The 15,573-nt window shown below is 39.0% G+C and overlaps 1 protein-coding gene across 1 annotated transcript in view; it reads left to right on the top strand.

The window, feature by feature from the left end:
• Window positions 1-14,682, top strand: part of LOC117486104 (plakophilin-4-like) — a 36,972-nt gene extending 22,290 nt beyond the window's left edge. The window contains exons 9-22 of the mRNA XM_034134735.1: window positions 383-575; window positions 1,204-1,336; window positions 2,767-2,980; window positions 5,005-5,188; window positions 6,684-6,801; window positions 8,018-8,212; window positions 8,904-9,077; window positions 9,284-9,434; window positions 10,798-10,990; window positions 11,762-11,846; window positions 11,925-12,042; window positions 12,357-12,488; window positions 12,592-12,665; window positions 13,387-14,682. Of these exons, the coding sequence (XP_033990626.1) occupies window positions 383-575; window positions 1,204-1,336; window positions 2,767-2,980; window positions 5,005-5,188; window positions 6,684-6,801; window positions 8,018-8,212; window positions 8,904-9,077; window positions 9,284-9,434; window positions 10,798-10,990; window positions 11,762-11,846; window positions 11,925-12,042; window positions 12,357-12,488; window positions 12,592-12,665; window positions 13,387-13,647 (2,225 nt within the window). The 3' untranslated portion in view covers window positions 13,648-14,682. The remainder of the gene's footprint in view (window positions 1-382; window positions 576-1,203; window positions 1,337-2,766; window positions 2,981-5,004; window positions 5,189-6,683; window positions 6,802-8,017; window positions 8,213-8,903; window positions 9,078-9,283; window positions 9,435-10,797; window positions 10,991-11,761; window positions 11,847-11,924; window positions 12,043-12,356; window positions 12,489-12,591; window positions 12,666-13,386) is intronic.
• Window positions 14,683-15,573: the final 891 nt, after the last annotated feature.

Below are 15,573 nucleotides of genomic sequence, written 5' to 3'. Positions count from 1 at the left end.
TCTGGGTCTGCCGGCACAGGAACTGTTGTTGTTATGGCTCCCCGAGGTCACAACTTAATTATGCAGAAAGCTTTCATGTGCTTCTTAATTGAAGCCTTTGCAGAGCAATTTAAAGCGGAAAGCTCTGCGGAGTTTGATAGTGGAGGATCTAAGGAGCCATTTTAGTTTCGTTTAGCTGAGATTTAAACCTGTGAGACAGCCGGATGCTTTCAAACGCCTCTTTTAGGCTCTTATGTAACTCATATGTGACCTTGGATGCATTTTGCTCTCGATAGAAAACTGCATACTATCTAAATGCTGCTATTTTAATCTCAGAAAAAACAAAGCCTGTGTAAAATGTGTTTCAAATCCAGCTCAGTTTCTCCCCCTTTTCTCCCCTCAGGTTTGGCGACCCTCCCCCGGGCCTCGAGCCACTGCGGTACGCTGCCGTTCCAAAGAAGCAGCTTCGGGCTGAGCACCGCCGCTCTATACGTGGACCCCTACCGGGAGCCCATCTTCTCCCACCGCCACTCTGGGCTTATCGAGCGGGGGGTCACGCGCACCCCCTCCCTCGAGAGCATCCATAAGGACCCCAGGTACTCACTTTAGAAGAGTCAAGATACACAGTATGCATTTTAAGACCATCATAGTATCAGATTTTAAAGTAATTAAAACTTTTAAAAGTAAATTAAAAACCGATCTTTTTAATTTGGCTTATAATTTGGGGCAATTTTTTTGTAGTATCACTTCATTTGTTATTGTCATTTTCTGTCATACTCTGTAAAGCACTTTGGGCTGCGTCAAGCATGAAAGGTGCTATATAAATAAAGTTTATTATTATTATGACAATAAATAAATAAATAGTTATGCAAAATGTATTCTTAACTTTGGTTACATATCCATGTTTTTACAAAAATGTATTGTCATTCAAATACATTTTAACACAATATCATCATGTGTGCATTATTAACATATCATTTATTTAGTTTTTTGACTTTTTTGTCATCCATGTTTTTGCAAAAATACATTATTATTTACATACGTTTTCTATTGTCATAAAAAATATCAATATCAGAGTTGTTTGCTTATTTAGTGATTACATTTGAAATGAAATAGTAACTTCTTCGTCCCAATGTATTTAGTTTAACCTGCATCTTGAACAGCTGCTGCTTGGTGATACTTCCTGGTGGAAAAAGGAGACCAAGTGTACGTTTTTCCCCTCAGGGAGTTTGCCTGGCGTGACCCCGAGCTGCCGGAGGTCATCCACATGCTGCAGCACCACTTCCCCTCGGTGCAGGCCAACGCCGCCGCCTACCTGCAGCACCTGTGCTACGGAGACAACCGGGTGAAGGTGGAGGTGAGGTGACGGGGACACGCTGCGCCGCTGTCTGCTGAGTAAAAATAGAAAAGCAGACATCAGAGTCGTGACTCAGTCCTCAGGTGGAGGAAGGAGCTGCTGTCAGCCTTCACTCCTTTTAAAAACAGATTTAAAATGCATGCAGATAAAACCCATGTTTTCCTAAAGGAACTATTTGACGAGGCACATTTAAAACACTTCCCAGAATGCAAGGACAAGGACTTATTTCACACATGTAGGTGAAGATAAGATAAGATTTTTTCGGACACAAGAGTATGGTAATAAAAGGCATACAAAGCATTTACATCGCCTCATACCTCTCATTGTATCTCTGCTCTCTTTCTTAGAGTTTATTCTAAGGGTTTCATATTTAGTTTTTCTCTGCTGCCAAACTCTGAGCCAAAGCGCCATCTGCTCCAATAAAACTTTAGGTAGCGTCGGTGCCAAATGTGCCGCCGCTCGCTCTCTCTGTGCTCCGCTTCCCGGGCAATAAATAACTCCAGCTCAACGGCAGGAGACGTTTCAGTGCCGTTTGGTTTGTTTGGTGATGAGCTTTTAATTATCCTTTGGAGCAGCCTGGAAGCTCGCCTGCTCATTTTGCCAGAAACAAATGTTTTCTGTGGCGGATTGAACACAGAATCAGAGGTGGGGGGGGTGGAGTCTGCTGCTCTCCTGAGACGCCTTTATTTAGAGATGACACAAGCAAAGTTTCCACCATGCCACAGGGAGGATTTAGCATGGTGCAGCCCCACTTTTACTCCAAAATAAACACTGCAATTTAGCATTAAGATCTACTACATTACATCAACTGTATTAATACTACTACTAATACTGCTGTTAGCAAGTGTGGTGTAAACTTCCTCACTGTATGTGTTATAATAAATAAACTGTATATTGTTGCACAATGTGCAATTTGTATTAGTATTATTATCATCATGATTATTATTATTTTAGTTCTAATTGTTAATATTATTAATATTTTTACTTTTTTTTTTTGCACAGTTGCTTTAACATGTTATGATTTTAGAAATACTTTTATTCTATATTGAGTTTTTTAGCTTTTTTTTATTTAGTTTTTAAGTGGAAAAAATGTAAAAAAAAAATATTCCCCCGGGATAAACGAAGTACTAATAAGTACTATATATTATTTCTGATTCTACTTCAATTCTTACTGTTTTGTGAAAGCTTTATCAAAGCGCTCAAATAGTTTGGTGTTTCTTTATATCCGTGATTTTTAAAGAGGTGACGTGGCTGTTGTTATTTTTGACTGACTCTGCATCACCACGATAAAAATAAATAAATAAGTATGACACTTCTACATCCCTGCAGCAAGGCAGAACACACTCCCAGCTGCTCTTAATTTGCTTAATTAATCCGTGTTGTTGATTGTACTTTGTGTATAACTCCTCTCTCTCACTGCCCCTCTGCAGGTGTGTCAGATGGGGGGGATCCAGCACCTGGTGGACCTGCTGGATCACAAGCTGACGGAGGTCCAGAAGAGCTCCTGCGGGGCCCTGAGGAACCTGGTGTACGGGAAGGCCACGGACAACAACAAGGTGGCGCTGAGGAACTGCGGGGGGGTGCCCGCCCTGCTGCGCCTCCTCAGGAAGACCACCGACAACGAGGTCCGAGAACTCGTCACCGGTATGTCGAAACGTGGTCTCAAGGGATTTGACACACAATGTTTAGCTTCATTGGTTCTCAATGCATTGTGGGTTTCCTTGACGGGTTAGACACATTTGCAAAGGAGATTTTTTTAAATATTATGACTTGCTAGCGATCTTCTTTTAATGCATTAGTGCCAAACTTTTTTCACTGAGGGCCATACAGTAGCCTCATATAGTAAGTTATAAGTTAGCAAAATCAATCAAATGTAGGTAGATGATTCTTGATAATTGATTATGCTTAAAGGTTTGATTATTTTCATTTTGTTACAAAAAATGCTGTCAACTAAGATTTGTTAAAAAATGTTTTCAACTTGAATTGACTGAATGTATTCAAACATTGGGCTTATTAACACATGACTACTGTGAAATATATGTCTACATATATATTTAAGAAGAACATTATAAGTGAAGCACAAGTTTCAGATGTGTGCCATGTTCCATTATACTTTTAGAAGTAACCAATAAAAAATAGACCTAGGGACACAGTTGGCCCCCGGACCGTAGTGTGGACACCCCTGCATTAGTGGATGCTTCTCTATGTTTCTCGGCTTGCTTCCGCCATCAGCTGTTAACCCACAAAAAAACTGAATTCAGCGTGTCAGGAAAAACAAAGAAAGCAAAACAACAATGCTATGAATGAAAATATAAGTCATAATACTTGATAGACTTCACTCAAGACACTTTGAGGCAGTTTAACCCTCTGATGTCTTATGTTAAATGCAATCTAAATGAGCAATGAACTGTATACAAATGTTATTTTTATATACATATTCTAATGTGTTTAACCAAGAAAGATGGGTGAAAACGTGGAGTAAGGTGTATCTCTTCATAACATCTGAAAAAGTCACCAGTGTTGGGTTTAGGTCTTTTATTCGTGACTAATGAGCATCCATACTCACCATAACATTCAACATTGGAGCCCCGCTGTGGTGTGTGTGTGTGTGTTTCTGTGTGTGTGTGGGCATTCACCTGCTTGTCTGCTGGCCGGAGTGTGTGTGTGTGTGTCTGACTGGCTGGCAGCGTGTGAATGTGTGTGTGGGCTGTTCTGTGGGAGGTGAGAGCGACAGCGGCTCAAACACTCAGTGCTCGGTGTTGACGGAACAGATCTCGGCACAGTCATCGGGACAGATGCTCAGATAACGTGCTTTGGAAACAGCTCCGCAGCCACACGCACGCACGCACGCACACACACACACACACACACACACACACACACACACACACACACACACTGCTTAATATCAGCTGATACACACCTCATATTCTGTGGAAATACAGAGTTAAAACCTTAGGAAATGTTGCATTCTACGGCTCAGGTCAGGATTTTGATGATTAAATCTACACGTTTTACATTGGTGGATGCAGGACAACCCTACATGAACTACTCTGTTGAATGTTAAAAAAATATCAGTTACAAAAGTATGGTACTCTGATTTGTTTTAGAAGAAGAAAAAGAGCAAACAAAATGTTCAAAGGGGCTATTTGCTTTATTATAAAAACTATTTTCAGAAAAGTAGTTTTTTATACATAAGACCGAACATACATTACATCACAAGAAAGCAGATGTGGGAAGTAACTAAGTACATTTACTCAAGTACTGTACTTAAGTACAATTTTGAGATATTTGTACTTTACTTGAGCATCTCTATTTTATGCTACTTTGTACTTGTACTCTACTAAAAACTTTACATTCAAACTAGCTGCACCTTTACCAGCTTTGAGAACACTTTAATGATCAATACTTATAAAACATATCATATATATTATTCTGAAATGGACCAATCTGCACAATGACTACTTTAACTATATTTTGATGATAATAATTTCTACTTTTACTTGAGTAACATTTTGAATGCAGGGCCTTTACTGTAACAGAGTATTTCTACACTCTGGTACTTTTTAGTAGACTTACCACCATTCATAATTGTTCTCCAGTTTTCAGTGTTTGTGCTTCAGGAAGCTTAAATCTTTAAACCTATCTTTCCCCCCCCCCCCCCCCAGGCGTGCTGTGGAACCTCTCCTCGTGTGACGCGGTGAAGATGACGATCATCCGCGACGCTCTGAGCACGCTCACCAACACCGTGGTCATCCCCCACTCGGGCTGGAGCAGCCTCTCCCACCGCGACGAACACAAAGTCAAGTTCCAGTCCTCGCTGCTGCTGCGCAACACCACCGGCTGCCTGAGGTGAGCAGCCAATCAAACGCACCCCTGCTGGAGGTGTTGCACTACATTTATTCTATTCCATTCTCTGGTTTCAACACAGCTCAAGTCTTGTAGAAAAGAAACAAAAAAGATCCTCCATCGTGTTTATGACTATTATCAGCACTGTTTCACATTTAAACAGCACATCCTTTTCTCATTTAAAAGCCCCAACACTAAACAAATCCTTTCTAAATTAAAATATATATTAGAGGATGACTTTTGGGTTTGTTGGTTGTCCACGCTGCCAGAATCACAGCCACATATTCTCTAAAGAGAGGCTCTGTTATGGAGATTTGTTGCAGGAATTAAATCGTAATTATCTTTGAACACAATGGTTTGTAGAAGCAAATAACAGCGACGTCATATCAGTTAAAAATCAAAGCCTCGGATAATGATTAATCAATTTTACACCCATAAAAGGAGCAGCTGAATATAAAGCCACGCAGCTTTGGCTCATTAAAAGGCGTCCTTTAGAATAGAAAGCCATTGAAACCCAGATTATTCAGCAGCTTAACACATTGCATATTTCCTATTTTGCAATACCAAATACATTTGATACATATTGCTCTGATATATATCTTATTTAACCCTCAAACGACCCACTTTGCAGCTACAGTACACAACCATCATGATTTTAACTAAGGATATTGTCAGCGTTAATAATTAATCTGCCTACTATATTAATTATTTGGTCAATAAAATGTCGCAATAAATAGTGAGAAATGTTCATCTCAGTATCAGCAAGGTGTGATATTCACCTTCATATTATATGAAACCCATAAAAGCAGGATATCTCAAAATGTAAGATGCATTTTTTGACCTTTTTGCATAAAGAATGACTTTTAATTACCAAAATAGTTGGTGGTTATTATCTGCATACAGTCCAGGCGCATTTCCCAACGTAATAACTTGCATAAAGAATCCATAACCGTAACTTGAATTCAAACCACTCAAACAAAATGCATTTGAATGGCTCCATCACTCATCTGTGATTATGACTGCTCTCAAACGGCTGTTGATTTATTCCCTGTAACCGCTTTAAACTACATCTCTGCACACAAGAAGCCCCCAGCACTCCTCTGTATCCAGGCTGTAGATTGATGGTATAGAAATGCATTGTGGGAGTTCTGTGCAGTGTTCTCTTGTCAGAGCTCCATTAGTGGCAGCTGAAGGCTCCGATTGGAGGATCAGCTCGCTCCTTTACTTGTATCCGGGTAGAGTTGAAGCCACCATGTGGGGGAATACACTCACTGCACCTCAATATGAATTTGTGTGTGTGTGTGTGTGTGTGTGTGTGTGTGTGTGTGTGTGTGTGTGTGTGTGTGTGTGTGTGTGTGTGTGTGTGTGTGTGTGTGTGTGTGTGTGTGTGTGTGTGTGTGTGTGTGTGTGTGTGTGTGTGTGTGTGTGTGTGTGTGTGTGTGTGTGTGTGTGTGTGTGTGTGTGTGTGTGTGTGTGTGTGTGTGTGTGTGTGTGTGAGGAACCTGAGCTCAGCAGGGGAGGAGGCGAGGAGTCAGCTGCGTTGCTGTGAAGGTCTGGTGGACTCGCTGCTTCACGTCCTCAAAGCCTGCGTCAACACCTCCGACTACGACAGCAAGGTGCAGCAAAACACACACATGAACACACACACACACACACACACACACACACACACACACACACACACACACACACACACACACACACACACACACTCTGTGTATCCATTTATTCCTGGGAGATTTAACCTAACCCAGAATCAGAAACAGGTAGGTTAACACATACGAGGAATTTGACTTGGTGTTTTGGTGCATACATAAAATAAAACAAAGATTAAAAACACAGATAGAAACTATTTGAAGAAAACTATAATAACATAAAAAGAAATAGTAAAAAATAGCAGTATTTACATTGAATATGTTTGTAATCCTAGAAATAGAATTTGAATAAAATATGTGCAGTAATGAAAGACAAAATATTGAATACAGTATGTTATGTGCATTGATTAAATCTAACTATAATCTTTCATCTTAATCTTTAAATGTAAAAATGAACCTCAAAAAAGTGGTGAGATTCAGAAATTAGCGAAATTGACATTTTTGCAGCAAAAGGGACCCTGCAGATAAAAGGCAAAAAAGGTAAAGAGTAAACCAGCATATTAAATAAAGAGGCAAGCACATCAAAAAATGAAATGTAGCAGCATTATCCCAATAGGTAAAGATATAAAAGTAGTGAACGATCAGCCAGTAATAAAATACAAACTGATAAGAAAAAGTAAAAATGGCACCTAAGCAGTGCTATTGCACAACAGTTTGGGTTAATACACATTTTAGTCGTAGTATTTATAGTCATAATTAAATACTACATGTGCAATTTAAGGTATAAACTGTAGCATTTCTGCATTAAGATGTGTAAAAACAACTTGCCTTTGTTAAATATTTAGTTGAACTGTGTGCTAACATTATTCCATATGTTTCAAACCCAGAGAAATGTGTCATTGTATTCAAAGTAAAGGTGCTTTTAATGTGATCACATGCATGCATCAACTGCCAGAAGTCTCCATAAATTCACTTTTAATCCAGTTTTAAGCTTCCTTTTTACCATACCCTTTTTTCTAGAATATATATTTTAACCAGATGAAGTATTTTAGTCATGGAACATCTGGATCTTACGTTTTTCAGAGAAACACTTCACAGGTTGTGAACCAAAAGTCAATGTATTTGCACACATACGTCACTAGTTATACTAAATTAACTGGTAATAGGACACTTTAAGGACCATGTCATTATGTTTTCTGTATTAAATATAATTCTGCTGACACTGTGTGTTTGCCAGATTGTGGAGAACAGCGTGTGCACCCTGAGGAACCTCTCGTACCGGCTGGAGGTGGAGATGCCGTCCTCCCGGCTGCTGGGGAACCAGGAGTTGGACACCCTGCTGGGCTTCTCCTCCCCGGGGAAGGAGCTGGACTACATCTGCTGGGGCAAGAGGAGGCGCGGGCGGAAGAGGGGGGGCTGGCCCGACGACAAGGTACACCCTCAGAGGGGAGGACGTCTCTTTGTTAGAATTAGAATAATTCATTAATTCCTGGGATATTTGTTTTCATTGCAGTTCATTCATTTTAATGTACATCAAATCAAATATATTTGTTCAGATTAATAGGAGGTATTGAGGTCCTAAAGAAATTGATAATATGTCCTGAAAGGTACAATACAATTCTACCCTAAAAAAGAAAGAAGCAACTTGGTGACTTTTTGACTGATTTTAAAGTTGTTTTTTAAGTATACATGACAAAATAAGATGGAAGTGCATAGTTTAAAACAATAAAAGTCAAACTATACACTGTCAATTAGAATCATTTCTATTTTACAACAGAATAAAGTATATTATTTTTCTATACAGTATCTAATTTTTCATTCTCTTTTAGCTGTTTCATTTATATGAATATATATTTCTTGCACTTTTGTCACTATGTAATTAAACAATTTATTTGTAATGTTTATTGTATATTTAATGTTGCACTCTAGGAGATGTAGATGAGTTTAAATCAGATTTAATTGAGAAATAGTTTTAGTGCATCACAAGTTAACTAAGTTAAAAAATCTAATCAAATAAATATAAACATATCATATCAAGAGTAGAAGGATGTATAGAAGACCCAATACAATGCCTCTGATTTGTTATTTAACATATTCTGCGTGTGTGTGTGTGTGTGTTGCAGTGGGACGGTGTGGGGCCCATCCCAGGTTTCTCTCAGCACCTGAGGGGGGCGGAGCAGCTGTGGCACCCCATGGTGGTGAAGCCGTACCTCAACCTGCTGGCGGAGAGCTCCAACCCCCCCACGCTGGAGGGGGCCGCCGGGTCCCTGCAGAACCTCTCCGCCGGGAACTGGAAGGTGGAGCAGCTCTCTATTACAGCCAGAACACAGCACTATAAGTGAAGGGATCAAAGCAATAACACTGTGTGTGTGTGTGTGTGTGTGTGTGTGTGTGTGTGTGTGTGTGTGTGTGTGTGTGTGTGTGTGTGTGTGTGTGTGTGTGTGTGTGTGTGTGTGTGTGTGTGTGTGTGTGTGTGTGTGTGTGTGTGTGTGTGTGTGTCCAGTTCTCAGCCTACATCCGAGCGGCGGTGCGCAAAGAGAAAGGGCTGCCCATCCTGGTGGAGCTGCTGAGGATGGACAACGACCGGGTGGTGTGCTCCGTCGCCACCGCCCTCCGCAACATGGCGCTGGACAGCCGCAACAAGGAGCTCATAGGTGCACACACACACACACACACACACACACACACACACACACGCACACGCACACACACGCACACACTTTAATAAGCCTCAAGTCAAAGTTAAAGGACACTGTGATCTCGCAAAACACTTTTTTTTTGCTTTCAATTCCTAACTATGACAATTTATAATAGGATAAGAACATGAAGTGATGACATTTCAAACACATACACATGTAAAATGGTTGACAAAGACAAATAGTTTTTTTAAAGATATTTATTCCCTTAGGTGTCCTCATAGCAAAAGCAAAACAAGAATATGCGTGTGTGTGTTTACAGTACGTGTGTTTCTGTGAGTGTGTGTGTGTGTGTGTGTGTGTGTGGTGTGTGTGTGTGTGTGTGTGTGTGTGTGTGTGTGTGCGTGTGTGCGTGTGCGTGTGCGTGTGCGTGTGCGTGTGCGTGTGTGTGTGTGTGTGTGTGTGTGTGCCACAGTGTAATTATCCATTTGGCTGCTGCTAGACAATCTACTTATGGTTATAAATTCAAACACATAACGAACAGATTGATTCCAGAAAGCTCAAACTGTGAAAAAGATCCTCCTCACACTCTAGGAACATTAACAGCTTGTTAAAAATATATATTTAGAGTTTTATATTGCATCACAGTAACTCCATTTATTCACATCAGACTGAATTCTAAAAGCACAGCGCCACCTTGTGCACAACAGCTGCAATATAGGTGTAAATATTCGAACTGTAAACATCTGGATTATTAGTAGAAAGTATATTAAAGTGTATGATGCATTATTATAACTTAGCATAACACTTTATTGACCCCTTATCAAAGATACCCAAGAGTATTTAAAGTAAAATAACAAAAGCAGCTGCAATAAAGGTGTAACTATTCTCACAGGTGAACATCTGGATTATTAGTGGTGGGAAGTAACTAAGTAGAACATATATTATAGTGTATCATCATATAGTTAAGCATAACACTTAATCAACCCCTTATCAAAGCTATCCACCAGTATTTAAGGTAATTAAAATCAAATAAAAGCTGAATCATTAAGGACCTAATGCATTAATGATTAAGATTAATGTGTCACATAAAAAAAAAGAAACTCAAAAACAACAAGGAGATTAATTAGAATAAATTGCCCTTATCAAATGATACTTAAATTAAGAATCAAACCTTAGAATAAACTGTCTATAAACCTGCAATCAAAGTAATGACACTCTTTATCATAATTAGGTTGCCCTAACAATAGAATACTGATATAATATATGACATCATTAATGGTACAGGAGCTGCTCACAAAGCACCTCTGGTTTTCCAACATGGCGAACATGTCCCTGTCTAAATAAAGCTGATGTTGTGCGTCCCCCCCCCCCCCCTCAGGAAAGTACGCCATGCGGGACCTGGTGACGCGGCTGCCCGGCGGCGGTCCCTCCAGGCTGTCGGACGAGACGGTGGCGTCGGTGTGCTGCACGCTGCACGAGGTCACCAGCCGCAACATGGAGAACGCCAAAGCTTTAGCCGACTGCGGAGGCATCGAGAAGCTGGTGGACATCAGCAAAGGGCGAGGGAAAGGGTAACCAAAGCTCACGTTTAAATGCTTTCTTTTTAGAATACTGCAATAGATTTGACTTTTTAATGTCATGAGATGTGACTGCAGAGTTTTACCTGTGATGAGAATATGCAACATATATAAATATACCTTTGATTTATTTCAGCTTTTAACTTTTCTAAATGATTCATTATTCTTTTGTTATAGAAAGTCACTAGATTGTTTTTTCTTTTTTTGTTGGTGGTCATAATATATCAGCTTTACCGAAAATGTAAAAATAATTTAGTTTTGATTTGTATTTAAATCTTTATTGTCACATTATACATGCTGGTTACAACAACATAACAATCATGTAACAAAAGGCCAGCAAGGCAATACAAAATAAAAAATAAAATAAGAGTCTAGGGATATGTCTTCATTATTATATTCTTGAAGATACATATATCTTTTAAAAAATAATTTAGTTTTTAAAAGACGTTTTTTTTTTTTCTGCTTTCCATTACTTTGAATTATTTAACCTTTTATTTTAGAAAGCAACTAGATGTATTTTGGTGTTTGTTTAAAATATATAAAAAACACAGCTTTTAATTAATTTTGATCTTTTCTTGTTCATCAGATGTGACAGCTTTATTGTAATTTTTCTGAATTATTTAGTGTTCTATTTAAAGATATATCATGTCTCTTTCAGATCTCTCCAGAAAGGGGCATCAGTCTTTTTTAATGTATTATTCTCTGGCAATTTTTCTTATTTTACTGACAATGTTGAGATGTGTAAAATAACTTATTGCGCTGCAGGTACTCCGTGAAGGTGGTGAAGGCAGCAGCTCAGGTGTTGAACACGCTGTGGCAGTACAGAGACCTGAGGACCCTCTACAAACAGGTCTGTCCACCCTTCACTTACCCAGAATGCATGGCGAATTAGTAACTAGCGTTCTAAAGATCTATGTTGTGTGTGCAGGACGGCTGGAACTACACCCACTTCGTCACTCCGGTCTCCACCCTGGAGCGAGACCGCTACCTGTCCCAGCCCACGCTGCCCACCAGCCCCATGCATATGTCCCCCATCATCCAATCAGGTGAGAGGATCAGTCAAACATTAAAGGCGTATCCTAAAGAAGATTCAAGGCTTTTATTGTCATTCGTACATAGCTACAGTGTAGTTATGCCAAATAAACGATTAAATAAATAAATAAGAGGCTATATACAAGTGATAAATAATCTGTAAATTGCAAACAGGTGAATGTTATGGATGTTCTTAGTTCAGGTGTTTAACAGTCTTATGGCCTGTGGAATGAAACTGTCCCTGAGTCCCGTGGTGTTAGACCTGAAAGAAGTTAGAAAGTTTGCATCTCAAACAAAAATAAATGTTGTTTTTGTGTTTCTTCCTCAGGTGGTAGTGCAACATCCTCCCCGGCGATGCTCGGGATCAGGAGACACAGTTCCAACTATCAGAGAGCGCAGTCATCTATGCAACTCGACACGTATTACGGAGACAACAGTTTACACAAACGGCAGTACACAGGTCTGTGATGATTGAGGGATGGTTTCTGTTCAAACTTAAACACCAAATAATGACAGTTTAACATGTTGTGTCTGATGTGTTTCTCCTGATTTTTCCCCTTCAGGGTCTGAGAAGAAAACTCCATATTTCATCGGGACATACTCTTCCCAGTCAGGAGAGGATCTGAGACGTTCCCAAGTAGGACAATAACATGTTTTGCCCCATTGTATAAAATACCAAGCTGTGAACACAACGCAGGACATTAGATTCATGCAGTTATTCATTGATGTCATGTTTTAGGCAATAATGCAAACAAATCACTGGTTCTAACTCCTTACAATTAAATATACTCTTGTTTTATTAGTCTTACATAATAGTAATACTGAATATTTGTATTTTTTTGGACAAAAAATAAGCTGTTTCAAAAGTCAAAGTGAACTTTATTGTCAATCTTTCAGTTTGTGTGTACAGACAGAAAGATCGAAATACATTTTCCCACAATCCCGAATACAAAAAATACAAATATATATAGAAATATGTATATATACACAATCAACAGACACATTTATACATATGCACACATTAAGACATAAATAAAAAGCATAACAACCATATATACAACATTACAGTCACTTCAGTATCTTTGGGATATTTCAAGACCTCAATTTACTTAAATTAAGAATATTACAGATTAATGATACAATTATTCAATTCAAGCATTTTTTCTTACAAAAAAGTACCTTTTATAATTATTTGATGCCAATAACTGCAATACAATTATTTAATTAAAAGTGTTTTCTTGAACCTTGTTAGAAACACCTTCTGGGATACGTTCATTTTATTGAAATATTTACTTTGCCTTTATTAATGTTGGTGTGATTTTACAAGTGATACACTCCCCTCTCTCTCCCCCTCGCAGCACACAGAGCCATTTTACGACGAGCCCGACAGGAAGAACTACAACAGCTACAGAATGTACCTGTCGTCCCCTCAAGACTACGGAGAGGAGCCGTACGACGAGGAGGAGCCGGGGCCCCTGACCCCCACCCCCCCCGACGGCTATGCTAGCCAGGCGCTCCAGTTCAAAGCCAACACCAACTACGTGGACTTCTACTCCACCACGCGGAGGCCTTCCAACCGGGCCAACAAGTTCACCGGCTCCCCCGACTCCTGGGTGTAGAAACGAAAGGACCCAGGTGTACGAGGAGATTCTGTTTCTGTGATTGTTTTTGTGTGGGGAGTGCAAGGTGGAGGATGCATGTGAATCTATGTTGACCTGTGCTCAACAACAGGGCTCGGTTTGCTACAGTTACACCATGTGCACAATAATGCAGATGAACATGAACTATTCCTTTATTTGTTCTTTCTTTACATTTAAAGCCAATGTAACAAGTGTTTTGAGATCGTATCAGTTTATTGCACTTAATGTAGTCCCTATAGATAAAAGCTTAATGAAATGTAATGAGAACAATATTAATGCTTTAGTTAACTAGACACTTTTTGATGACAAGTCAAAACTGCAGTGAATCTACTGGACAGAGCCAAGGAGACTTAAATAGCGTAATGCAATATCCTTCAAGCTATTTTCGCACTTCCCTGTTTTCTATTTATAATTGCACCTTAAAAAAAAGTAGTAACATTACTAGGAGCTACAACAAAAGATAGCTTTATTTGATTATACTGAATTGAATATTGGATATTAGTGCTGATTTCTGCCGTAATATCCATTATTAAATTCAATTAAACATGTTTGTTAATATTCAAATAAAGCTATCTTTTTTTGTAGTTCCTGGTCAAGCTAGTATTTTTTTTATATAAAAAAAACAGTTGGTTCAAAGGGAAGCCAAAAATAGCTTGAAGGAAATTGCTTTACGCCTTGGCTCTGTCCAGTTGATTCACTGTCGTTTTGACTTGAAAAAGTGTCTAGTTGTAACTAGAGCTCTCGTACTTTAATATTTTTCGTGAACTTTTCATTAAGTTTTTATCTATTAAGTAGAGGTGGGGACTCGAGTCACATGACTTGACTCGAGTCCGACTCGAGTCGCATATTTATGGACTTGAGACTTGCTTGACTAACATTGATAAAAAACTTGACTTGACTTTGACTTGGTATTCATAACTTGAGACTTGATTTAAGCTTAAGGACTTGACTTTTTTTAATTAAATATTTGCGTTTGTTTTTGTATTGAGATATTACGTTTAGTTTTCAAATATGATTGGGTGATTATAGCGCCATGCGCGTAAACCTGGCAACCCACTAGTAGGCAGGAGCGTCAGTTAACATGGCAGCAGCTAGCGTTACTCCAAAAATAGTCAAGTTTGGATTAAAAGATTATTATTAGCGATGACGCTAATAAGAAGAGAACAGCGGTATGCAGGGTCTGCAGCATAAAGATCGGTGACAGGACCACCACAACATCCAACTTCATTCGTCACTACAAAAAACCCACAGAGAAAGGTGCGTGAATGTGTTGTGTTAGCTAGAAAGCTAACGTTAAATTTAAGCTACGTTAGACTTGGTTTCAAATCGATTAAGCATTGCAAAGAGAAGACAAAATGGTAAATGAACACTAGAACCGCCAAGGGATTCATTTGTACTAACCCTGATACTGACGGGCTGTCAGGAGAGGGAGAGAGAAAGAGCAAAAGAGATGCCGCGTTTATTTCCCCTGTGTTATTATCAGAAGTTACTGTAAACTTTTTAATAATGTAGTTCATCTACTTTTAGTAGTTTGTTTAAATGTTTTAATTATGTTGTTTTTGTTTGTAGAAGTGCATCATTCTTTGATTTATTGTAAAATGAATCTGAACTTTTTGATCTGTTATGATGATAAACTGAAGCAATTTCAAAATTAACCCAATTAAGTGAGTTTTAAATCGTCTTACTCAATTTAAATTAAATATGTGTAATGGCAAATGCCATTCTATGATTTTCTTACCTGGAATTCTGCCTTTTTGAACAGACTTTTTGATTGAGTCCTAGCTATATTGTCTGCAGTTCTAGGGTTAATATTAATCTAATATGATTGTCATCGGTCTAAATTAGATTTCAAATGATTAAAGGTGGGGTAGGTAAGTTTGAGAAACCGGCTCGAGATCGCTAGAA

This window comes from Trematomus bernacchii, unplaced genomic scaffold (genome assembly GCF_902827165.1).
Source record: "Trematomus bernacchii unplaced genomic scaffold, fTreBer1.1, whole genome shotgun sequence".
NCBI classification, from domain to species: domain Eukaryota; kingdom Metazoa; phylum Chordata; class Actinopteri; order Perciformes; family Nototheniidae; genus Trematomus; species Trematomus bernacchii.
This window is presented reverse-complemented; position numbering and strand designations above follow the sequence as displayed.